Genomic DNA, 27,206 nt, shown 5'->3' on the forward strand with positions numbered 1-27,206 from the left:
ACTGCATTACATACCAATACATATATGAGTGTACTGTTTAGTGTTTTGGCCACCACCTCAGAAAGCAAGATCCATTTACATGTACGTCCACAAGAGGGAGACTGGGGCATTAGGGAAAAACAAAAATCTTTTTCTCCTAACCCTGCAAGGAGATCCCACAAGTACAACAGCAAGATTTAAGATGCCAAATCCACTGGGTTTTGCTAAAGTTGAAGAGAAATTAAATTAATTGGTAAATCTTTCAGGAATCTAAGAATGTACATAAAATTGGAGTGATAATCATCAGGATAAAAGATTTGAAGAATCCTTTCATCATCTGCGGAAACTGTACAGATATTTGTGTTTCAGCAAACCAGCTTGCAGATGACCTTCTTGTCCAAACGCCTGCAAAGTCCTTTGTGTGGCACGATTTGCACCATGACATTTGCCCATATCGAACATGATACATAAGTCACAGTCTGTAAATAAACAAAAATCTTGAAAGACATACACAATTCATTGATTAAGCATGTCTGCTATGTTTGCTTCCAGCTATTGCAGCACCTAAATAAAAACCAAGAAATTCTTCACTGGTCTCATGCAAATGAAAAGATATTTTCTTGTTTGTTTTAATCTTTAGGTCTCCCAGCTTTTATGTTAAGGCTGGAGAAAAAGACAAAATGAAAAGTTTTTTCAGTTTTTAGGGGCATCCAAAATTTTGTATGTGACACCTACACAAAGATACAACCAGAGCTTTTTACAGGCCCACTTCTCCTGTCAAAAAGATGGGACAAAATATAATCACAAAGGAGCAAGACGAGTAGAACAGCTCTAAAAGCCACCACTTAGAGCCTTCTACTCTGGATAAGCACAAGCCATAACAAAACCAGGTGATACAGTGACAGCTAGCAATCTGACTGAAAAATGTCCCGAACACCCGTCTATTACCACTAAGCTGACTCCGTGATGCAGAATTCCCCACACCTGAAAAACACACATCCACATGTTTGGGATCTCACTCTCAAGCAAGACAATGTTAATCTTCCTAGAAAATTCAAGAGAAAGATGAAGATGTCTTTCATCTAGACAGTTTCCTTCCATCAGGGAGGTACCTACAGAAAATTCAGTACTTCAGGCTGGTGATCTTGAGAAGTACAAAAAGACTCCTAACTGGATATATGTTTATTAACTAGACCAATGTATTACATTACAAAAAATATAGCAGGTAGAAGACAATTTAACCTTACGAGTTTAGTCTCAATCTTTTTTTACTGCGATCCCAAAGCAAGGAAATGATGCTACATGACACTAATCTGACACTAGTCTACTGATCCGCAAACTGAACGCTGCTTCAGACAAACAGGAAGCACCTTCAGAAGCTTTGGGAGCCAGTTTCACCACTCCAGGTCAGTACATTAAGCCTGGAACAGAAAAATGAAGCTTAAACAGTGTGTCCACAGCAATAGAATGTGAGCTATTCACCCATTTGCTGGCTTACTGGGGTTTTAAGCAACGAGGTAGGAAACAAGTAGTACCAGTACTACCAGAAGAACATACTTTAGTATACTGTGAGCAGCAATATACTTTTTCTAGGCACTGTCTGCTGGAGCAACACAGGAGAGTCTTTTACCTCTTATTAAACAAGCAGAATCTGTTAACAGAGAATGAAACGTACAGTTCTCTAAGACAACTGGGTTGGAAAAGGTAACAGCTTAGTTTCAGGTTCCCTAGTTTTAAGCTTCATTTCAGTTTGCCATTTCTTGTGCTTTTCTGTTTCTGAGCTCTGTTTACATGATTGTTTTAAAATTAAACAACCCTGCATCTAAGTTCCACAGCACACAGAGGGTGAAGCTAGAAAGCTATGAAGTCATCTTCATATGACTAGAAAAATACAAACTATGTGATTATGAAAGGAACTAGCATGAAGAGTAACAATGTAAGAATGATTAAGAATGGAAGAATGGGAATGGAAGAACTCTACACTATGACATTCACAATCATGCTGCCTTGTCCTCCTACATCCTTACTGCACCACATTTTTACAAGCAAGCTGGTTTAGCTAAAAACCAGTGAGTTATCCACATCATCAGAAACCTCTCACACTGCTTTCAACTTTACTTTCAATTTCAACCTTCAACTGGGGGTAAAGTCTGCAGTCAAGAAATGCAGCACACACAAATGAAATCCACTCCACCTTTCCAATGAAAGGACAATTAATGCACCAAATGTATGTATAATTATGTACTGTCACATACAAAACCCAAACCAATTCTACGCAAATAGAAGGTAGTGGCAATGACAGGAAGTTTAATATACTTAAGATAGAATGTTGCTGATACAATGCTAATGGATTTCAGGGTAGGTTTTGTTTCTGTTTTACACAAAGGCTGCTCAGGTGACATTCCATGACACCACAGTACACTGTCAGAATGCCTCTGTTAAAAATAGCATCTAATGTTGCTACTGTCCCTGAGTATGTTAAACCTCTGCCCAGAAACTGTGATCAACAGTGTCAGTACCACCATATAGTCAATACCAGCTGGGAAAAGTACCATCATCTATTCTGGTGTCTAGACTCTTTCCCCCTACCAAAATATCTCATGAACAAGACTCACCATTTAACATTCAAAAGCCACTCCTCCAACTCACAAAACTTGCATATTTACCATGTTTCTGACTTCTCCATAATCGGGTAAGAGAGGACAAGAGATGTATGGACATAGGTCAAATGAACAGACTACTTTGTAAACATAAGTTTGCATTTTGGTTTTTTTACATTTAGCCCCTCTATCCTAAATTCATAGTGCTAGAATAAAAAGAAACAACTCTGAAAGGTATGAAGTAAATAGAGCAAAACCTAACATGGTATTTTTTGCTCTGAGGTGGATCAAAGACCTCAATTCAATCAGTGTTAAATTCCCTCATTTTCTTGCCCCAACTGTACAATGCACTGTTACGCTTTAACTTTTCCCAGGCTATTTACCTTTACTGAAAGGTACTTGCTGCTTTTGGCGTGGTTAACTATCACACAATAATCACGTCAATGTCTTTGAGATCATTATGTGGCAGTGCAGACTTACTATCTTATCAGCAGCAATGAATTTCTTGCTGCAACTGAGGTGTTACACAACTGCTTTATTCTGTGAAACATGAAGAGAGACCTACTTTGTGAACTGGGCAATAATGTAATGACAACTTCCCCCTTCCATTATCATCTTCTCAAGAGGGCAAATTAGACCAAAATGTTCATCATGAAACCATTTTTGATACTCCTCAAAACTGCTTTGATTGCAAGCATAAGTGAGCATACATAGGCAACTTAAAAGACCTGAGCAGTGATCACATTTTCAGGTATATGCATACATGACAGTACACTTCAAGCTCAACTTTTAATATGTACAATGACAAAAGACAGACAGAAGTCTAGTCCTTATGATACACTGAAACAAAAAAAAAAAAAAACAACATTTTATGAAGACTTTTCTTTAAACATACATAAAATTCATAACTACTTCAGAGCAGAAACACTGAAGAGAGGCTTGGTCACTGAGTAGGACCCAAATGTGCCAGAAATTTAAAGAGGGAAAAAAAATAGCCTCACAATCAAACACCTACCTAATCCCATACAGAACAGCAGATTATTATGTCAAAATAAAGAGGACTTCAGCCATTCACCTGTTTGTACCTTCTTCTAACAAAGAACCATTAGCATGAAACACCAAATCAAAACACTCTCCTTACCCCCAATCCCATTAGGTTTATTTTAGTCTACTTATGTAAACAAGAACTTGGAGGATATAGTCACTGAAATTCATATTTACTAAACAGCCTATGACATGTAATCCTAGAAGCAGTAATTTAGTTATCAGTTGGTCATGCCTCCTCCTTTTGCCTAAAACAAAATCACAGCTTAATTTAATAAAACCCAGCATACCTTCAAGGAAGCACTGCAGGTTAAAAGAGATTTTATTTATTTGTTGGGTTGGTTTTTTTTTAAAGACTGCTTAAATCTTTCCAGGCCTTACAAAGGGACAAAGTATATAATATACATTTTGGAGCAAGAGGAAGGTGAAAGATACAAGATAAGCGGAAGAAATTTTTCAAGGTAGCATTCATTTAAATGAAGCATTCAGACTGTAGTAGCTGTACAAAGGCTATACACAGGAGTTCTTACAATGCCTTCTTGTTTCACCTAGCCATTACCTTCTTTCTTGTTCATCTTTTAAAACTCTTCAGTTAGTACTTACGCTTTGCTACACTGCGTTCATCATTAACAAAACTGTTTTTACAGCCATCCATATTCAGTTCCCAATTTTGATTTGGCAAGAATACTGGAAGTTACTCTACTGAACACTTTCTCCTCAGTACTCCATCCTATCACAAAGAGGCCATCTACCTACCCACACTCCTGAACTCATCTTCTTTCTCAGACTACATTTGAAAAATCATTTTATTTCTCACTAACCCTTCCCCACCCCATGAACACTTCATGAATTAGACAAAAAAATTTGCAAGTTTCTGTGTATCACCAAAGGACATGAAATAGAAAAGCCTACTGGGTACCCTGACAGCACAACAGGGAAAAGGCAAACACTAAACTCTATCTTACATGCAAGTTCTGCATTCACATACATTTCAGCTGTTGGTGGACAAAAGAGAAGCTTCCACAAATCATTCTAGTTCTTAGGTTCAAAGACAGGCAAATTATGTGAGCCGTAGTTCTTAACTCCTGCGGTAAACTGATCACAGAGGAAGTACTCTCACAATAATCTAAACTCACTGACAGTTCTGATGCTCTCCTACAGAACATATTGCTTGCTCTAATGAAACGGGTGAATGGAACTACAGTGCCACACAGAGGGTTTGCTCTGACACCTTATCTTCACAGAAGCTGGTTCGATGCGTTTCATCCCTTTGTTTCAGAACACAGTGGAAGAAGTGCATGAGAAGCAGCAGCTGCTGTCCAAGCAGATGTAATGATGGAGTGGTCTGCACAGACATCAAATACCAGAAAGAAATAAAGGTAGCACAAAGATTTCCGATAAATCCAGACCTTGCCATCTAACTTCTACTTTTGTTTGGTACAAATATGACACTTCTTATTGTCTCTATTTATCTTTTTGTTTGAGAAAGACTACTATTGCAAAAGTGAAAAAACCCACAAGTGGACACTGTATCTGACACATACAAGCATACCTCCTGTTAGTGCAAAGTCTTAGGAAACAAATATCAAATAAATATTTGTACATGAAGACCAACTATGCACAACCTATGCTAAATTTATGCATAAAGTTTTGCCCTTAAAATTCACATCTCTTGTGTCAGAATCAAAACCTTTTTTTTTCCTCCCAAAGTTTAACCAAAGGCCTTTCCAAATGTAAACCTGCAGCTTTGCACTCTGGCTTACATTTTCAAACACTCAGGACAAAGTTTAACAATGTTAAGATTTTCCCCTTTTTTTAAAGCAGATGTTTCTCAAGCATTCAGCTATCTAATGGCAACAATATCGTGAGATTCAGGGCCCAGACTGATTGAATTTTATTAATGAGAACCATGAAGACTCCAATTCTATTCTTTTAGGGGACTACACAGTCTACATATCTCAGGTAATGTGGTGAAAGGGCTCTGGTATAAAAAATAAATTTCAGTTAGCTGAAAACAAAGCTGTTTCAATTTGACACAAGCAATATCTCTTCTTCCAGCAGAGGGAGAAGACTTTATCTTGGCTCAGCCCAGAATTCCTTTGTGATGCAAAATGAAACATTGCATAAGACTATGCAACTACAGACATCTCAAAATGCACTGCTTCAGACTCCTGAGACACGAAGTGGTAATCCCAGAAACAAGCTGTTACTTAAGAGATTAAATCTCCTTTTAATCCGGATTATTTCAGACTGTACTGGAATAAATGCATTTTATTTACCGAGAAGTTTTCTTTTCCTATAGGAGAAATATATTCTGTGAAAGGAATATAGATAGATACCCACATAAAGCTCATAAGGAGAACATGAATCTAAATAAAGAATTAACTGATTTCGTTTACATCCTCATACAAAAGAGACAGTATGATTTGTGAAAGGCAGAGGACATACTTCTTGCCCTTATATTGCAATCAACTGAACTATTAAGAGTAGTTTTTATCTTAAATTTATATCTTGTTCAGCTGAGGAACATACTTATTTTGACAAACATAATTAATACTGATCATAGCCTTATTTACTCAAATGGCTATACATGGAGAAATTAATATCTGGACATTAATCTTTCCTTATATAGAGACAGCAGCGAAGTTACAAAAAGCCAATGAAGTACACATCATCTTAACCAACAACAGTTATGTTATAAAGATGTCTCTATATATTAATATTAAATTTTATGATGTATTCACAGACACAGGGGGTTCTTTTGGTACCTGCAAGTAAGGTTAGGGTCAGCATTCCTTGACAGCAGCAGCTCTACAGTCTTCAAGACTTTTTCCTCTGAAGTATTTGCAGCACATGCCGCCATCAGCACAGTGTACTTATCTGTTTTGAAATTTGCAGTTAGTTACTTGTGTAAATGTAAATACTATGCTAATCCAGAAGCTCCTTTAAAAGCTTTTATATTTGCTAGACTTATTAATGGGGTTCTGATACTCCAAAATATTTAGAAAAGGGTAAAAAATTAGTTTTCCTTCCAGTGAAAGTCACTAGAATTAACAGGTAAGGTAAAGGCATCTGAGAAGATGAGAAAGATGAGAGTGAATGGCAGTACTAAAGCATCTAATCCTACTGAAGTCTAGGATACCTCTTAAATATCCCCCCAAAACCAGCAGCTTACCTATAGATGCTTGTTCCTAAAATCTTGTTTTATACAGGAGATTCACTCCCTGTTCCTCTCTACCTCTCCCAAAAATACAGTAGAGGGAAGAAACAAAGTTAACTGCGATAGATAAAAAAAGTGCATGAAATGTATTCTAAAAACATAACATCAGTTCTATGGAGAACAGAGGACCATACAAAGGACAGTTCAAGTAACAAGACTTTATTATATGACTGAAGGAGAAGGAAGTAAATTTACTAGAATACTGAGGTACAGTAGTGGCCAGAGAAAGAGTAAAAGCTGGGGTTTAGATGTGTATTTAAAGAACATCTACACAGTCCATAAAGATTCATCAGGAGGAACCAGTGTAGTTGCTCCAGCTCTGAAGGCAGATAGGTGTTACATGCCACCTCGGCTCACAAATCAGAATTCTACAGAATCAGAATTCTACTACAAATCAGAATTCTAACCCTAACCCTAACTCTAACTCCTCCTGTAGAAGTTCCAACACACATAATACAATATTAAATGAAAATTTCAGTTTAAGAGAGTCACCTGAACTCCTGAACAATAAGCAACCAACATTTTAGTAAATTAAACGATAACACTGACAGATTTTTATTCAAATGGTTAACTTGGTTATTGATAACAACATGAATGGAAAGATGGCAGGACACCAAGCAAAGGTAGTAGTAAGCACCATTAAAAACCAGTTACATTTGTATTTAGTATTTCAGGTAATGATAAACACAGGGAAATTAATTTCTGTTAGCATACTCATAGCTCATACATGTGAGCAAGAGAAGAAGGGTAAGAAACACTTTAGCATTCTCAGGCTTCTCTTTTGCTGAGAAAAACTGGTAAGAGTGCAAAAAAGATCAGTATATGTTCAGCCTAGCTGAAAAACACAGATGAGCCAGTGAATTTACTCCAAGGCTTCTGCATTCTGATCCCATCACACAGTGAATGTTACTTTAGTTCCTTGCTCTTCATGACTACGAAAAGAGTAAAATTAATTAACCACTCAGAAAGAGGACTGAAACATGACAAAAGGTGATTAACAGTATAGCTATTATTAGGATTATAAGCATTACAGGATAATCAGCATAGGATCAGTTATGTAATTGTCTACTGATGTAAAAAAAGCAGGACAACCCATGACATTTAGTAGCATTTTAGGATGGCATAACTTTACTGAACACATATGGCCTGACATAAATCAGTGCTTTGCAAGACTTCCTGGCTGGACAGTGCCCTGCCACATATGCCCCAGCTACTTACTGTTTCACTACACAAAGTACTAGGGAAACCAGATAAGAAACCTGATCCTAGCAGCAAGGTGTCACTGAGGGCAAACACATATGGTCACACACTGAAGAAACATGACACGCATGTTGGTTAACCAGTCAGCCGCAACTGCTGCCCGCAGCAGTTTCAGCACCAATTATAGCTCTCTATAGCCATCAGGAAGGACCAGGTGTGAGTTGTAGGGAGCCGTAGGTATAGGCAGCCACATGGAAGTTCTAAGTTGGCTATAAGGACAGTAATTTGAAGGCACAATTGCTTTTGGTGCAGGCAATCTACTCTAACCTCCTAATCTGATCAGATACTAAGAAGCCCAAGAAAATTTTCTGAGGTAGATTTGTATCATCTGCATTTCAGTCTACTACTATTACAAATATTGACAAGTTATTGGATAATATGATTATTGTTTTTATGTATTTGGCAGTATTGTGTGTCATATGTTTCTCCTATATTGCTGTGGTTTTTCTTTAACTTCAATAAATCTTCCAACACAATGAAAAAGAAGGAAAATAACAATAATTTAAGGAAAAGTTATTATTATGCCATTAAAATTGATAGAGGAACTGAGATTACTTTGAAGCTCCACTGAACTCTTGCAGAATACGGTGATTTAGGAAGACACTGAAGAACAGTTTTCACTTTATAGAAAAATGTGCTCTAAAAAGTCCACATTAGTTTCTCAGAAACTGGAAAGTTATTCCTGTTCTTTGGGATTCTATCTGGTTTCTGTGTGCACATACTTAGTAACAGGATCAAACAAAGGAAGTTTTAGCTGTCCAACTTTGGCCTAAAATTCTTGAACAAATATTCCTGAATACTTCATTTTTAAAAAAGTACTTGGAGATTGGGAGGTAGAGGATGAAGAAGACAGAATGAGAGAGAAAGGACAAGAAAACCCATCAACTGATTCCACATCACTTCCAAAACCACACTTTCTACTTTAAAACTACTACTTTTACTTAAAAACTGTGAAATCAAGACTAGGCCCCCATTCGCCTGTGAATTTTGTTTTTCCCTATATACGTAAAAAGAGAATAAGGATGGGACAATATCTAGTACTGAGCATTGCTAACCAGTACTGTTCATTCACATCTTACCTATTGCAAAAGATGCATTAGCACCTCTGTCCAGAAGAAGACGCACTACCGCAGAGTCAGCCACACTGGCAGCACACATCAGGGGAGTCCATCCAAACTGAAAGCTAGATTCTATGTTCACACCTGTCAAAATTTAAGATACTAAAATCGTAAAACTGCACCACAATAAACATACTTGTAACAAATTTTATTCTCAATACGCGTCACTACAAAGGTTACACACTGTGTTTAGTCCTAGAGAGAGAAGTTTCTTAGACCATTTTAATGTTTCTAATACACCTTTATCTGGGATACCAGCAAATAACTTTTAGAACTGTCACTGAGGAAGCTCAGTTCTCAATTCAGGAAGTTCTGTACCACAGAAAGACTACAATGAAATTATTTCTACAGCTACATTTATTATTTAGATTATTTTCTTTTTTTCTTCACAGAAGTGCACAGAATCTGTTTTCTCCACTTATGTGCGGTAACTTTCTTCAATCAAAATGAAAAACTTTGATTCTTTTCAAACCAAGCTATGGAAGCAAACTATTTGTCAGGTAATTAAGATCATAGTGACTAGGATTTTCCTGTTTCACAGCTCTTTTTATTCTCTGCATTGAAAGGCAGATAATTAACAGACACCAGTTCTGCACTCCATACTAAGAAAACACCATCTTGACAGAAAGAAGAAGTAGAAGATTGTGCAAGATCCAGTCACAATCACCAGATTTGTTACCCCCTATAATAGCCATATCTTCTTTTATGGCTAGAAAAAAACTTGCCAGGAAGCCCTCCCAAATTCACCAAGTGCCAAACACCAGCCTGAGATACTCATCTGACAACTTTCAGATCATGATTTCCATACATCTTTCCTTCAATCCCTCCTCAAATATTACTTCCTCTACAACAGTTTCTATCAGCTGGTTCTATATTAATCAGAAAGTGATTATGGATAATCAAAACCACTTCTTTACAAGTGACAGCTTTAAAAAAAACCTCAAAAAACCCATCTCCTAAGAAACCTGTGACAGTTGAGCTACATGCACACCTTTTCATACAAAATGTGCATTTACCCTCTCTGTCTCAGTAGTTTGTTAAAGCTGTGCTCTGTGTAGCAGCATAAAGTCATCAAAGCTGAGGGAGTAACAAGTCACTGCTGTTGGATTTATTCTTCAGCTGTTTAAGATCACTGAAGTCCTAGAAGCAATCAGTAAAGAAGGAACATTCAATGAAAGCCAGGTGTTGAAACATTCTAACACCTCTTAACACCCACAAGCCACAGAATTCATGATCAATCCTTCTTCATAATGCATACATACTAGCTGCAGTCCTTCATGCCACAGCATTCCAGTTTGCCTGCAGTACACAAAACCAGCTAGAGTCTGAAAGGAAGATAAGGAAAGGATAACTGAAATAGTAACAGTCATGTTGCTATACAGCTGCATGGCTATCTGAGTTGTTGGCTGAACTAGAAAATGCCTCCCCTTGGTTACTATCCAGACCCTCTCATGACATAAACTGTTCCTGAAGTAAGCAGCATTATTTTACCATTTAAAGAAGTCTTACAAGGCAACAGAGAAGCCCAGAAAAAAAATGTACAGTGAAAAATCAGGCCAGATCCAACAGCCACAGCTGGATGTACAGCTGCCACAGCTCTACAACCTGATGTCCAACCAATACTGATACTGAGCATGTATTCCCAGCAGGCTCACACCAGCCACACTGATCAACACAGACATAGCACTCATATGAACTCACACAGCAGCAATGGTTTCACACTGCTCCCCTTTGGGATACATCTACCTCTTCCAGCTGCTGGCATCACAGACACACAGGCCTCCAAGCCCCAGTCCCACTCCTATGGCTGGCACATCCTTTCACTCACTCCTGTCTTTACAGTCGCTGGCACCCAGGCACAAGGGACCCCATGACAGCCCAGGGTCCCTTCCTCTGACTCCGTAATGTGCCTTCCTGCCCACCCTCGGGCTTCTCTGCTCTTCTGGGCTTGTGGAGATGGGCTTGTAATGGGCTGATGGTTTCCATGATGGGCAAGGGAAGAGCTGGGAGTGGGTATTTGGGCTCCCCCACCTGCCATTATCTCACTGCGTACCGCTGTGGGCATCAGCAGAGGAGCTTTTCAGTCACATATCCTCACAAATCATGTCTGGGCAGCAAAGTGGATGGAATATTATTTCTTACAATGAGTTACACATAAATATCCTCCTCTTTAATCAGCAATAGGGAGAAATTCACTGTGTCCCCAGATGAGCAGAAACTATAAGAAGCATGTGAATAAACGAAGCAAAAGAAAAACAAAGGAAAAATTACATTCTTTCTATGATTACTACAGTTTCTCTGGTATCTCTTTCAGATATTTTGTTGACTGTAGCTAAAAACAGTTATGGTAGAAAGGCTGCTTTTATAGAGAAAAATGTAACCTCAAGTTCAGAAAGGTTAACAAGGGAATGCCTGAAGAATTACAAGCAACCTCTACATATAGCTCTTTATACTAAATAATTTAATGTTTGACACCAAAATAAAAGAAGTCTCAAAACTCTTAAGTTTAAGAACAGCTCTTAGTATTATAATTCATTCACACTCAGACCCAATTTACCTGAGGGAAAGTCCCAGAATGCTTTTGTCTACAAGACTTCTCTCTAATAGATGCACTGATTTCTGAGTTAAATCAAAGCTGCTGATGTCACCCACTGCTAGGCCAGCTATGGTTCTCATCTGACTCAGGGTTCAGAGTCCTAAACTGGCTGAAAAAATGATTCACACCCACCCCAGTTTACTACTACTTTAATTCCTTGAACTGGCTCACAAAAGATCAGATGAGCTCTAGCACTCATGCAAGGATAAGAGTAGCACAGACTGCTGAATGGCTGAATGAAAACAAGAAAAGAGGATTTCACTGTAGCTACATATTTGATCAGCCTAAACTGTCATAAGGTCATCATTTTTAATTCCATTTGAGGAAAACAAATTTATGAATTGTACGGTTTTAAGTATTTTATTCCCAAAGCAGACCAATAATCCCAAGTCATATCTGAACCTGTTACTTGCATTACTGTATGTGACACATACTTTAGAAAACTGTTCTTAGTATGTTGCCATTTTATAGGAGGGGTAAGAGAAGACATTGTGCTTGTCCATCTCCTAAAGGAGCTCTGTAAAATTGCCCCAGCACCAGATTCTTAAAGCAATATCTAAGCAAGCCAGAAGACAACATGTTCACACTCTGTCTGAAAGAATGGCCCCAACTGTTGCTAGGAAATATGCTTCCAACACAAACTGAGTTTGGTTGAGTGATGGTAGCAAGCCTCCTACAAGCTCTACTGAACATACACTAAAGGCAAATTTGGAGGCAAAGATTTAATCTGACTGAGCGTCAATCCTCTGAAGGACAATGTTACCTTTCTTCAGAAACACCTCCCTGTTAGAGGCATTGTATTCTACCACTTTGCAGGACAGTACTGGATGATTCAAAATTTACTGTTAGTCCTATTTTCAGGAAATGACAGATTCTCTTTGTGATACTGTCTTGTGCATTTCAGGAAACAGGACATAGACTACAGGAACCTCTGACCTGACCTTACACTCTTACAGATAGCTATCATCAACTTCCCATGACATAGAACCGCTCAGTATGTAACAAGCACCAATGCGGAAAGTGAACTATTGCTGTTGGGCTGCAATACCAGCAATTAAATATGGATGGCTATAGCAAAACAATTACGTAATTTGATGCACAGATATTGCAAAATACTCTACAAATAAGATCATATTTTCCCAAAGAAAGACAGAAGATGTATTTCACTCTGTATTACACTTCTGTGTTTCAGCCTGTTCAACAGCTCTTACTTAATTTAAAATCATTCATTCCTCCACTGTGGTGAGAAACAGTCGTCTTCTAAAAGGCCAAGTAATGCCATCATTTTATCTCAGAGAAACTCACTGCTAACTAGGAAACTATTTTCTTCCTGCCATAAGATAGATTTTCCTCAGAGAACAAGCTCTTGGTTACCATATTCTGCTTGCTTGCTCAAGCAGAACTTCCTTACAATTATCACTAGGCAGGTCAACTCAGCTATGCAGTTTTTGATTGCCCTGGATGCTTCACTAAGTGATCCAATCCTCCTAACACTGAATAACAGAAACACATTAACACAATTACTGAGAAACAGAACAGGGAGAAAGGCTTTTAGTTTTAATACAAACTACTTTTTAGTGACAAATGCCACATAAACTCTATCAGACCTTTCAGAAACACAGAATCTTTGTCCAGCTGATGTTGCCAGGACAGCAGTATTATACAGGGCACATACCAGAAACTTAACAGTGCTGTGACTGAGAAAAATACAAAAATGGATTTTCCAAACTGGGGGAACATCATAAGGAAAAAAAGCCAGCCTCCCCTTCCTGCCAGCTTCTCCCCCAGCAACCTTCAACATTAACGTAAAACCACCGATGGAATTCTCACTCTCAATTAAAACCACCTCAAATTCAGTGTAATTGTTATTTTTAGGTTAAAGATGCATCTGAAAACAAAGAAACACCTTATTTCACAGTTCACAGGTTACAGTTTTACCCATTTTCAGTGCTCCTGGCTGATGAAAGAAATAGAAATTACAAGGACTTTGCTGGAATACTGGATGCTGAGTCACTGAAAAAGTAATTTGATTTTTAAAGTAAGAGTTTGTATCCTGTATTGGAAATATTCACATACTCCTACATGCACTCTACATGTTACTTTGAAACAAGAAACTCTGAAGCTTTAGAATTCTTGCCAAGTTTAATTAAAAATTAAAAAATTCAACTTCATAACTGACTTTCCTTACCGGAGTTTAAGAGTTCTTCAATTAATGACACATCACCACAAAACAGAGCCTTCCTTAATGCTCCATTCTTGTCCGCCTGCAACATTTGATCCAACTGCTAGATAGGCAAAGAAAAATTATGTCAAAACCCAGTACCTGTTTTAAGGTAAAAACTAAAGCTTGATTTCAGTATTAAAACACCAATGATCTCTTCAAGGACAAAGCAGAGAAGGGGGGGGGAGGGTGAGGAACAAGGCAGAACTTTTATTCTTACATCTCTGTACACCTGCTATGGGTCTATGGTAAAACATTAAGTTTTAAATCTGATTTTTAAGAAAGGTCCCATTCTCTGAAAATACCTTCTTTCTCAACATACCTATTATCCCCCTATGCTGCTCTCAGTTTTTCTTAATGGTGTTTAATTTCAGTTAAGATTATTTTTCATCTTTTGGAGTACAAAAACTTTACAACAGATTTCTGTACCTTGTTTGTACATTTCACATGTTGGAATCATAGCATTAAAACATACATCTTTCAGACATAAAAACTGGGAGTCTGGGGCAATGCAGCTCTGTGACTGGCTGTCTGGCTTAATACAGCACTAATTCACATCTGGAAAAGGTTACTGGTCCTCTTTCCTGCCACTCCTGTTGTGGCAGAGGTACTTGTGCTGCTGCATTATGAATGATTTGGCTCAAAAATGCTCTTACCAAAAGACTCGTTTATGCATCAGACAGTTGCCTGACTCAAGTTTCTTTCAAAACCATCACAAGACTGGGTCTTTTATCAAAGCTACAGATGCAGCCGAAGATCACTGCTGGTGTTATCTAGATTATACAAAAGCTGTAAGTGGAAAACTATTCACTAGTTTCTTTAAAGACATAAGTGGGTATGGCAAGAAGTCCTATTTCACAACAGGTTTTGACGTCAAGAGAACTGAGAATTACACAGTTTTCCCCAGCACATTGTAGTCTTTCTTTCCAACATTTTTTGTAAAGGTTTTACTAAGTGCTTAGTGTCTAGAAAAATCAAAGGTAGAGACACAGCCAATATCATAATTTAGTCCTCTTTTTGCCCTACTCAGCCAACAATTTCCAAATAATGCATATCTCCAGAGACACCTCAGTTCAAAGATCAAAACCCTGAAAACCTGACTATAACCTTCAGCGAGTATTGAGCTACTTCCATTCTCCAGTTCCAGCCACGAGACAAACCAAGGGCTAACGGGCCTTGCAGATCTGCCTCCACCTCACACTACCAGATGCCTCACACCTGTGAGATGCAACAAAACCACTTCAATCTTCACATTAGCAGAAAACAGCATCGCAGCTTTTAAACAGCTTTATAGGCCTCTGGTTGCTTTCAAATTTATTCTCGCGATGAAATACGGGCTAGGGTCTGTTGTTAAAAAGTGGTTTATATACACATTAAGGTTTTATGTAGGAAGACACCCTCCAAAACTTTAGTTTGGGAAGGGGTGGGTGGGGGTTGTTAGTGGAGGTTTCCTGTATTCCTGCGTTGAGGGCACACCACCACTACCCTGCTGGGAAATACCCCCAGAGGGGCCACCAGCCGCAGCCCCTCCTCAGTGAGACCCACCCAGCCCCACGCTCACCGCGCATGAGGCCGCACTCCCCCGCTCCGCGCCCGCCCCGCCGCAGACCCCAGCTCACCCCAGCTGGCCCCACTTGCGGCTCCTGCCACACGACGCCGATATCCCAGCCGTCCTCTTCGCTGTCTCTGTCGTCGTCCTCGTAGCCCCCCGCCACGACGCGGAACTCCCACTGCGCGGCCGCCATGGCTCCCCGCTCCACACACCTCGCCTCGACCCGCCGCCAGGCCCAGTCACGTGGCCTGCTCCACTTTCCCGCGCACGGAGGTTTAGTGGGGGGGAGAAGGGGGCGGAGCTCCCTTCAGCGGTGTGGGTGTCCGTACGTGGGGCGGGCAGTCGGGGTTCGTGAGGGGACGGGGACAGACATTGGGGGCTGCTGGTGATGGTGGCAGAACGGCAGGTGAAAGAAACCAAAGAACTTTATGGTTATAAGCACATGGGAACAGCAGATGGCTTACTAGCGGCTGGACTGTTCTATGGGGCATTGGGTAAGGTAACAGGCAGGCATGAAGCTGCCTGTGAAGATTTATGGTTGGTAAATCCAAGGTAAAATGCAAGTGCTCTCTTTAATTTTTGGCATTATTAATGCACTCTTTAGAGTGCCACCTAACCCAATAGCACTCTGTTACATTACTTACATGTGTGTACACATGCTGTGACATAGCCAAAGCTTATGATAGTGACAGTTATGTAGGGAAGGTTGAGCCGCAGCCATGCATGAGCTGAACTTTCATCGTCCTCCCTCCCATCTGGGTATATGTGGGTATTACTTTAAATTTTGGAATTACGGTTGGATTTCTTTCTAATTACAGATAATAATGCCTTATTCATCACAAGGTCCACATGAAACTCTTTGATGAACAGGTAACAGCATTCTGTGTGTCATCCACAGGCAAAACTTTTTTGAGCTCAGACTTTGCCCCAGTCTGGAGTGAATTTGGTCTTCCACTGAGCAGAAGTGAACAGGAGGGAAAAAGTCTGGTCTTCCAGAAGAGGCAGGTGCTCATGCAGAATGGTGAATGTAGTTCTTCTGCCCATGACAACATAAAAGTGTAATTTTTAGTAAGTTCATGTTAACAAAAATTTCATTTATCTTAACCAGAAGGGGACTGTGAAGCATTTCTTTCTTTTTTATTTTTTTTCTTTGTGTTTGGTTTTGGGTATTTTTTTGGTGCAATGCAGTGTGTAAGGCAGCTCTTACCATCTTGGGAATTTGCAGGTTAGATAGAGCTGTATTTGGAATGTACTAAGTGCTATAAAAATTGCACTTATTAAAAATAACACAGCCATGGTCCACATATTTCAATTGTGCACTCCTGACATTTTTAACAGGAGTTATTTTTCTAGATTTTAGTTGCTTGTCTGTAAAATATGGCAACCTATTTATATAAAAGTATTATGAAAGTCAGGTTATTAACAATGAGAAACTCTGGTATATAGCTAGCTGAGCATTTAAAATGAACTCCCATGAAAGAAACTTCCAGTTATGGAAACCTGATAGAAATGCAAAAACCTTTCATTTCACACAGCCTCCTTGGAGAGAACAAAAGGTGCTAAAATCAAGTGAACTGTAATACGTACCTCTATATAAAGGCTTAGCTTCGTGTGCTTATTCGGGATTTACCTGCATGTACTAAAAGTCTGTTTAAATTAATTTAGTAATGAAGATAGAACATCTGCTGGGTATAATAATGAAACATTTTTGTACCCATGTCAGTTTTTATAAAATCATTATTCTCAGAGTTTTCAGCTTTCTGATCACTACCCTGAAGGTCTCTTGTGTCACTTTCTGTCTGCAGAGGAAAAGTAGAATATATGGCATTGTCACCTAGCTTCTTTGTATCTATGAGTCTATCAGTCCTTGACATCATGGTCTCCATGTCCAGGATCAAGCTTCCACAATGCTCTTTGTTTGCCTCAGCTGTGTTGCAGAACATGGGCTTACTAGTAGAACTTTTATCTCTAGCTGCTGAACTCTAATGATAGTGGAGTGTGACTTTTTACAACTGACCCGATGCAGTATAAGAGAGTTGTTTCTAACCGGTGGTGACATTATCTACGGATTTGTTACTTTTAATACACTACCAATTATTTAGGATTTAATAATTGCGATTTGTTTGTTCTGGTTCAGATTTCAAAGTTGGGGATTAGTTTTGTTTGGGTTTTTTTTGTGTGTGCCCTTTTCTCTGCACCATCTCATGTACAATTTAAAATGTCACAACAGACACTTCAAATACAACCTGTGTGTTGCTGCTTTGCTGAAAGGCAGCCTCTTTAAAATGGTCACTTTCAGTAATAGGTCTGATAGTCCTCGTACTACAAAAAAACCCTCTTTCAGAAGCTCATGATGCAGAAGAGCATTGCAGCCAGTGTGCATGATAGCTGTTTCAAATGTGAACATGCCGATCATGCAGAAGTTGATAGCAGGTGATCTCTAGTTCTGTGTTTTGTTAGAACTGTAAATCAAATATTATCGTTAATGTGGGCTTGCCCCCTTCTTTTTCACATTCTGTGATCAGTTCATTTATGACCTTGAAGTCTCTCTTCATTTTTTAGCTAATTGGACTCTTCATTTCAGTTGACAGTGTGGTAACTCCTGGCTGTCATCCATACTTGCCAAATATCTGTATGTTTTTGCTTAGTCTGGTAGAAGCAGTTCCAAACATCCTTTCCACATTGCTATGCAGTACTCATTTTACATGCAGGAAACAATTACAGAATGGCTCAAGCTGGGAAAACATCTCAGAATAATTTTGTGTATCACAAGGAGCATCAGAACAAGCACTAAAAGCCAAACCTGTGCATAGCCTAACTCTGGGTACTTACATGTCAGCCTATATTAAACATGCTTATTAAAAATACAGTGAATAGTAAAGGTAGAAGTCACTGGATGCAGTAACAGTATTCATGTGAAAACCTGTTTTGCTCTGAATAATATAACTTCCTTAAAACACTTTCCATCTGTCTTCAGGCATCCTTCTTGCCAGCCATACCTGCATTTAGACATCAGCTTGTTTGCATTCTTCAGCTGACTTTTAATCTTCTCTTATTACTTCTGGTATTAGATTAGATTCATTAGTTGTCTGAATTTCTTCAGTATTTTTATCTATACCTCATGTTGTGTCTTATGTGAGACTGATACATGCATAGCTAAACATTTTTATTCAGACGTGGTTGCTGGAATATTCCAGAATATTTTAACTTGTTCAGTTTCCTCTGTTTCAGACTAAAAGGATGAATCAGCAAATATGTACAGGCTTTGACGGTGGGAAAGTAATGTTCTTGGAAGGAGAATCAGAATTAGTAAATGTTTAAAGGTAATGACTCTGTAAACCTTAACTACTGCAATAAAGTTCTACTAACAGCACAGCCGCCAATACTTGAGAGGTTTAAGAGCAGTAATAGCATTTTAGTGGAATTCTGCATAGTTCTCTATTACAGCTACTAGTTTGAGTTAACAGTATACACCCTTTCACTATTATTCTTATGTAATTTTCATGTGTGGTAACATTACTTAGAGTAAAAACTTAGTGATTCTTTGTCTTAATGTCAGCTAGCTATTACTTTGACAAAACTTCACCAAACTGTGAAACAACTGATAAAAGGCCTTTTGAGCCCATTTCTTTTGTGTTCTCCTAATTTGTGTGGAGGAGGAAACAAGTCCTTGTACAAGCAATGTGCACTCCATAAAGAAGAGATTTAGTAATTGTAAGAGATTCTCATTACCAGAGAGGCTTAGTAGCTCTGGGTCTACTGAACTGACAAATTACCAGTACATTTTCAGCAGGGGAATGGTACTAGCTGTACCAATCCATGGTTAAGGGCAGGACATGGTACAGGAGTTTGCATAATTTGCAAGAAATCAATAACATAGCACAAGTGATTACAATTTCATAGATCACATTCATGAAACAAATGAGAAACAAAGTACTTGATAGTCGTTGTTGTTAATTAATATTGGTTGTCCTGGATGAATTTCAGTTGACTTGTATATACCTGTAACATCTCTTATTTTTGCGGTATTTCAAATATAAGGAAGGGCTAATATTACAACCTTTCATTCCAGACTGTAAGTTGTCTATTCTGGAAAAAGCACTGATCTGTGTCCTTTCTGTGCCCTGTGAAATCACCCTTTGTGTTAAATAGTTTTAGTTTTGCCATCCTGAAATTTTGTTAGGAGCTGCTGCACTACAGCAAATTGATTTATTCAGTTATTTCAGTCATTGTTCTAATGGACTTATAATAGATTGAAAGCATTTAATTTCAGCTGGTTTGCTTCTAATAATGCATTTTGGTTTTTTACAGCTGTATTTATCCTGTTCACTTTGCCAAATCTCTCTGGATAGTATATGATGCTAAAGGTCAGAGGATTCTCCAATTACTTCTTGTAAAAGTAGATTAGAATTCTTTACCATGGGATCAGGGGTGAGATCCACCCTCTCACTCTGACTGGGAAACTGCCCTTTGGAAACTGGAACAGGAATTTTCCTGGGAGAACATCAATTTTGTGATTGTTTTTCTTTGGGATTCATTTACCTCTGCCTGTAGGGCTGAGGTGGATTTTCCATGCCACTTCCTCATGTCCTTTCTATGCCACTTCCTCATGTCCTTTCTATGCTCCTCAGATATAACAACAGGGTACCCTGTGGTGTGTACCTTCTATATCCTTTCTCTTCAGCAGAGGAATGCTTACTGTTAATGGCTGAGATGCTGGTCTATACAGGTATTTTTGTTGTTGCAACTCTTGGAACAGTTTTTTAGCACCATTCAGTTTTTCTACAACTGGCTGCACTTGTTCAGGGGTGAAGTTACAAAATACCAGAGGTCCCCACTGGCTTAGGTACTTACCTATACTATCCCACTCACCCTGCCACTCAGAACTATCCAGCCCTGGGATGGATCTCTGGGTGGTATTTTTAAGTAGTTGTTTAACCTTAAACAAGACCTGAAACACATTCTGCAACATGCTGATTCTTAGCAGTAGGACCATGCTGGTTTCAACATCCCAAGAATATTCAGAATTTTTAATATTCTCAAACACTACTGTAAGTAGCCTGGTGGGGAAGGGGAAGGTGTGGCAGGATGTCTTTTCTATAGGCTGGCCCTCCAAGGAGAAAAGGCAAGAGGTTATAATTAATAATAATTCCCATTACACGGCTCCCAGAGTATAGAGGTGATGGCAATGCTGTGTACATGTACCCGATTAGTTTCGTGACCAGCAAGTCTGTCATATCACAAGCCAATATTATAAAGTACAACAAAATGAGAACCTTAGCCCAGGCCCCATGGGTGGTAAACACTAGCGAATGCAGGCTGCAAGGTGTGACACAATGCAGTTCTGAAAATACTCACAACAACTCCAAGAGCAAATAAATCAGCACTGTGACCAGCAACTACTAAACAAAAAAAAATGAATGCTTATAACAAATTTACTTCAACACACACTGGTCAGATCTGTTGTTATGTCAACCCATCATGTCCCTGTTCAGGTGGCAAAAAGGACTGTCACAGTTTAATCCCAGCTGGCAGCCAAGTACTAACAGCCACTTGCTCACCCTCCCTCCTCAGTGGATGGGGAGGAGATTTGAAAAAAAAAAGGTGAAACCTGTGGGTTGAGATAAGAACAGTTTAATAATTAAAGTACAATATAGTACTAATAAAAATAATAAAAAGGGAGATAACTAAAAGAGAAAAAAAAACTGAAAGAAAAAAAACGAACAACAAACGAAACCACACCACAGCGATACACAATATAATTGCTCACCATTTGCTGATTAATGTCTGACCCATTGCTGAGCAGCAATCAGCATCTCCTGGCCAACCTTCCCCCCCCAGTTTATATACCAAGTGTATGACATGGAATGCTTCTTTGGCAAGTTTGTGTCAAATGTCCCATCTTTGCTCCCTTCCAGCTTCTTGTGCCCCTTCTCACTGGCAGAGCATGAGAGACTGAGAAGTCCTTGATCAGGGTATGTGCTACTTGGCAACAACTAAAACATTGCTGTGTTATCAGCATTGTTCTCAGGCTAAAGCCAAAACACAGCTCTGCACCAGCTACTAGGAAGGAAATTAACTATCCCAGCTTAAACCAGGACAGAGAGGAACTGTTCAGCCCCTCACTGAATTCCTAATATGCCAACTGAACTTTGCTACTGATTCCTTTTATCTCATTCGCCTCCTCTAGCAAAGTCAGTGTCTCATTTACATTTGCCTTAAGCTCTTCTCTTTTGAGGGTAATTGTGATACTGTGCACATCCCCAATATGTGGTATAAACTAAAATTGTTACAAATGCCAACATTTGCAATGTGAAAACATGCTAGGTGGGAAAACCATCCAAATACCTTGCACTGTTTTCAGTTGTCTAATACTTACACTCTTATGCTTCTCTTCAAACTTTTGTCCAGCCTCCTGTGTACCCATATTGAATCATGTTGTTACTTAAGATCCTGTATATGTATCTATCTTTTTCTCCCCAAGTTTCCAACCACTGATAACAACTCCTTCATTCAAGTTGCTGTTGCCATAGATATAATGGTTCTCTTGTTACAAAAACCTTTTATTAGTCCCATTATTTTCAGTGTGTGAAATCTCAGAATTATCATTAGGCAGTTGTATATTAAAAACCATACCTTCTGTCTAAACTGTGCATAAAATCTTCATCAGTTCCTATTTATTCTGGTGCTGTGAAAATGCCCTGTGTCTTAGTCATCCTATATACAGGAACTATTCAGGTACTGAAGATGTGGTTTCTTCTCTGTAAATGCAGATGTAGAAGCTGCCAAGACAACTGTGTGCTCTAGTTTTCCTTTTCATAATAGTTTTCTACAAAACTTACCTTAACACTTCACTTGTGGAATCCCAATTGCCTGAGTATAAGGCTCTGCAATTAACATACTTCCCGCTGTCCCATATGGTTCTTTCCTATGTTCCTCCTTGTAATACCCATTCCTTTAACCAGATCCAAGCACAACAATGTGTTCTAGTTCTTAGTAGGTTTGGAATTTTTCAGAGTTAAATGCTGTGTATCCAAACAGTAAAATTAAGTTTAAAGATTTCAGTAAAGATCCAAATACATTGCTCTTTCACCTCGCTTTTACCTAGCCTGCTTCCCTGTGTATTCACACTTTTGACCATCCTTTCCATTGCAGCTCTGAAGAACAAGGCATTTTATTTCATTCCCTTCTTCACATGGGAGAGTCTGTTGCCTCTCCAATTGATCTTGCTTAATTTTTAGAAGCATCACAGCAAGAAAGGAAGATGTTAATTATACCATACCCATGAAGTTTCCATGTAAACTTATCCAAAGGAGGAAAAAGGCACGGTCTTTGTACTGAGAGCAGAGGTAATACTTGATTTCTACAAAGCTAAGGGCAGAGGAAGTTCCCTAGAACACGAAGAGAAGGAGAGGCCAGTGGACAAGGCAGACTCCTGTGCAGCTCAGTAGTACTGACTATTTGGAAGACCTTGTGAGATTTTCTCCATCTTGTAGTAAGTTTCCTTGAGCCCTCTGTTACATCAGTAACTAATAGATTTGAAGAGAGACAAATTAATGTAAACAACTTATAAAATGTTTCCTTTCTTTGATTGTTCTTTTTATAATTCACTTACCCCCCCCCCCATCTCTTAATTTGTTGTGATGAGACTGCTGCAAACCAGTTTTTACAGGGCTTTTGGAAACACAAAAAGGAGTTACATTTACAGAGTTTTTTCCCTGCAAGATAACATTAAAAACACAACATGCATCTCTAGGCATTGCTTTGGCTGAAGTAAGGTCATATCAGTACATTAAGAATAGAATTAGTATTTTTACTAAGCTGTGTTTATACTGAACTGAGAAGGCCTTTACAAACTGGAACTTTAAAAAGAATGAGGAGTAAATGTATTGAAAATACAATTTAAAAATGTTCAGTAGGTTTTGATGGTAGGAATAGTAGCAGGCAGTCTGGAGCAGAAGAAAAGAGGAACTGAGACTGCCACAGTAGAATATTATTTTCTATTTCAAATACTTATAGTGCTGAAAATATTTACAGAAAGCTGGTTGCATGGTGATTAAATGTAATGAAAAATGATGTTTCCATCATTCCACAATAGCTTTTTCTAGAAAAGTATGTATAGTTCATGATGAAGCTGCAGTGTTACATGCTTAGTAAAGTTGCAAAGGACACAAATGAAGTGACATATAGGGACAGGAAGTGCTGTCAGCTGTGTCCCAAGAGTTATTATTTGCTGAACAGCTTAGAGCTTAAACCTGCTTCACTAAATGCATCACCTGACTTGGACATAGCCTACACCTACAAGTTAGCACTTGCAGGCTGCCCAGTCGATGCTGAATGTCAGAAACATCAGCATTCTAGTCTGGGGTGACTCAAAAGCACTGAGTTATTGCTGTGTAAGGTGGTTGCTTGTGCCTTTTGTAAACACTGATGACTGGCTGCTGATCTTTTACGTTAGGAATTCTCTTCCCAGCTAGAGATGATATGGAGAGTCTTGAGTTTGATGTATAGAAATCAGGTTTCTGTTGATTTCTAGGGGATGCTTGGACATCAGGGTAATACTACATATTTAATAGATTACTTTTTTTCCAATGGTATTCAACATGCTACTTTTGTGGACTTTATTTAATCTGTTAACTTTTGCGAAGCACCTTTAGATCCTCAAATTAAAGCAATTATATAGTTCTGAGATACTAAATTAAAGGCACTGAGTTTTATAACAAGTAGACAATAAAACCCACAAAGACTTCTCCTGAAGCATATTGTGCCAGGCTAATAAACATCAACACATCCACTTCTGGTAAATTTTTTAAAAATGTTTTAATAGTTTTGTTGTTGTTTTTTACAATGTTTGCCAATACTGTGTTATTTAATTTAATGGGTCTTTTTCATATTGGACCCATTCCTGTTGCAGTGTTTTGACAAAACTCAACTGTACTGCTTTGAAAATTTGCTTTGATAAAGGTGATCTAATTTGGAATTTTATTGCTTCCTTCTTAATAAGATAATTTGGTTATAGGCCTGCTTGCAGAAAAAGCATGATTATTATTCATTTTAGTGCATGAGGCATTAGGTTGTATGATGTAGCTTTGTGTTGTAGTACAACAGTCAAAAGAATTATACAAGCCCTTAGTACAAAAAAGGCCACTACCTGATGTCAGTGGAAATCTGGTGGTCAGCCATGGAGATGGCAGTATTTGGCACAGCTGTAGTGAGAACTCCAATTCCAAGAGATAACAAAATTTAGTTTCCATATTTGTAATATAACTATGCTATTTTCTCATCACTGTAAGATAACATTACAGTATATTACACTCATTCATTTAGAGCAGCTCGTAAGATTTCTGTCTTTTTTTTTTATCCTGCCAGATGTTTGTTTAAAAAAACAGTGGAGGAGGGTAGTCTGTTACATGTTCCTAAATGTGTGTTCCTTTGTACAGTGGTCTAAACCCATTGCTATACCCGTTGAGAGATAGGGGAAGACATACCAGAAAAGAAAATGCCATTGGACCTCATATGTTCTTGGGCTAGTGCTAAAACTAACTCTTGAAATTACACAGTATGTATAGGTCTAGGTGGCCAGTACAGGAAAGTGCTGTTCTATAAGCGTTGGTGCCATTTGGGGCTATTAAATATACTTTCAAACTCTTTTTGATCATAGTAAGTTCAAGTTTGTAATTTTCTATATGGATGTTTGATGTCCTATATACCAAGAATACATGCTGGAAAAACATTTTCAGAATAGTGTAAAATATGACATTCAGATCTCATCTAAGCCCATCTGCATCACCTAAACAGCATAGGGAGAGTACTTACAAAAGCAGACAGCAGTGTTTGCTGAAATAAACTGATTTTGTAAGGAAGGAATTATCATGACCCTTTAAGCCTTTAGGCTTGAAGAGAGCCTAGAAAAAAGGAATTTGTTTTCTCTGTTACATCTGGAAATAGTTTTAAGCATGTTTATGCTTTCAAATAATTTAGAATTAATGTATTGGGTTTTTTCCTGCTTGCATTGTTCCTACTTTGGTGTGTAAATATGACTTCTGTTTAACATCTACTTTTTATTCAGGCCTTTTTATTTTATGTATTAACAGACTAGTCTTTTGTTTTACATGATCTTGACATCTGATGATAATTTTGTAACACATTCTAGCTTTACAGCTTTGAGGTTAAAAGCTGCCTGTCATGGCGTGGAAAAGACTGCATCACAGTGAGCGGCAAAGAGGTATTTCGTTTCTAAAGGTCTTTTCCAGCCTAGTTAATTCTATGTGGTGGCTGTTAACTGACAATTTCAGAATGGCAGAGTCCCAAATAACACAGGGACCATAATGCTTAAGAATAGATACTGAGTATGTATGTATTCACAGAATACGCCGTTACAACTTCCCTTTTGCATGCTCAATGTGACTTTCATCTGTCCTGGATTGGTACCAACGTACTTTGCTTCCAACTCTTCTCCAGATCTGTGGGACAAAAGGTGGTGTAGTGAATCCAGTGTTAGGATAAGAACAAAGAATTTCCTGTGCATGTTGTGCTGGAGGGGCAGGATCCCTGTGAAATGATAGTTCCTATGTAGTTTGTAGTGGGAGTACTTGCTTCTAGTTTCCATACTGTTTAATTTCAGATTCTTCACTTTTATTTGACAAAAAGCAATAATTCTATTTGGACTGAGGAGAGTTTTCTTGTTTGTTTTTTTTGCTGACATAATTTAGTTTATTTAAATGCTGCCAACAGAAAGTCTAATGAGCCTTCTGCCTTGCTGTTCTCAAGTATGAGGTGACTTTTTTATGCAGAGGCAACTAGCTTAAATTCCTATACAAATTCTTTTTGTCTATATGTTTCTGAAACAGAGCTAACGAGGAGAAAGTTCACAACCTGGGAACTCGGAGAGAAGACGAAGAGTTTCTGAAGACATAATGATTTTGTCTTCTGTAGCTAGACCATGGAGTGAACAAAAACTTCTTGAGCTATGAGTCTGTCCACATTATGCCTGTAGCACCATGCATCACATATACACAATATCGAGACTGCTCATGTGATAGGTATCTGAAAATTCCATCTCCATTTGGAATCATATTCTGGCATTTTTGAGAAAAGCTTGGTATTGTGTCATTAATTCAGTAAATGGGATACATGAAGGCAGTAAATTGAGATGTGGTGAACTTAATTTGTGCTCTGATGGATGTATACATGCAATTTCTGGATTTGTGCCGGGGTAAGAGTGGGGTCACATCATTTTGTCAGCATTTTCTGAAGCTTGTAACAAGACTTTATGTGAGGATGGGTTCATACACTTGACACAATATCATAACTGACATTGAAGGGAAGAATAATTCTCAAAATGTGATACTAACTTTGCATAATAGACATCAAGAAGCCCACCCCTTGCACTGAAACAAAATGCAACACACCTATAACTTTATTGACAGATATTTTGAGTAACTTTTCTTGAGAGGAAGACCTGCAGTACTTCCTTACCCTTAGGAGTGCTTTTCTCATCCTCTTTATTACAAGTTTTTGTCTTTGGTAGATAGGGGCATTAACTGTCATTTTTAGATGTATTTGAAGATTTATGTCTCCTGGGTTAAAGAAAATAAGTGCATCACTTTTTAGGTC

At 38.5% G+C, this 27,206-nt stretch overlaps 1 protein-coding gene across 1 annotated transcript in view; it reads right to left on the reverse strand.

Moving 5' to 3' along the window:
* ASZ1 (ankyrin repeat, SAM and basic leucine zipper domain containing 1) overlaps window positions 1–15,783 on the reverse strand; it is a 41,203-nt gene extending 25,420 nt beyond the window's left edge. The window contains exons 1-4 of the mRNA XM_005146106.3: window positions 15,673–15,783; window positions 14,006–14,102; window positions 9,183–9,305; window positions 6,392–6,503 (exon numbers count right to left, since the gene is read on the reverse strand). Coding sequence (XP_005146163.2) covers window positions 6,392–6,503; window positions 9,183–9,305; window positions 14,006–14,102; window positions 15,673–15,783 — 443 coding nt within the window. The remainder of the gene's footprint in view (window positions 1–6,391; window positions 6,504–9,182; window positions 9,306–14,005; window positions 14,103–15,672) is intronic.
* Window positions 15,784–27,206: the final 11,423 nt, after the last annotated feature.

The sequence above is a fragment of the Melopsittacus undulatus genome, chromosome 5, assembly GCF_012275295.1.
Source record: "Melopsittacus undulatus isolate bMelUnd1 chromosome 5, bMelUnd1.mat.Z, whole genome shotgun sequence".
NCBI lineage: Eukaryota > Metazoa > Chordata > Aves > Psittaciformes > Psittaculidae > Melopsittacus > Melopsittacus undulatus.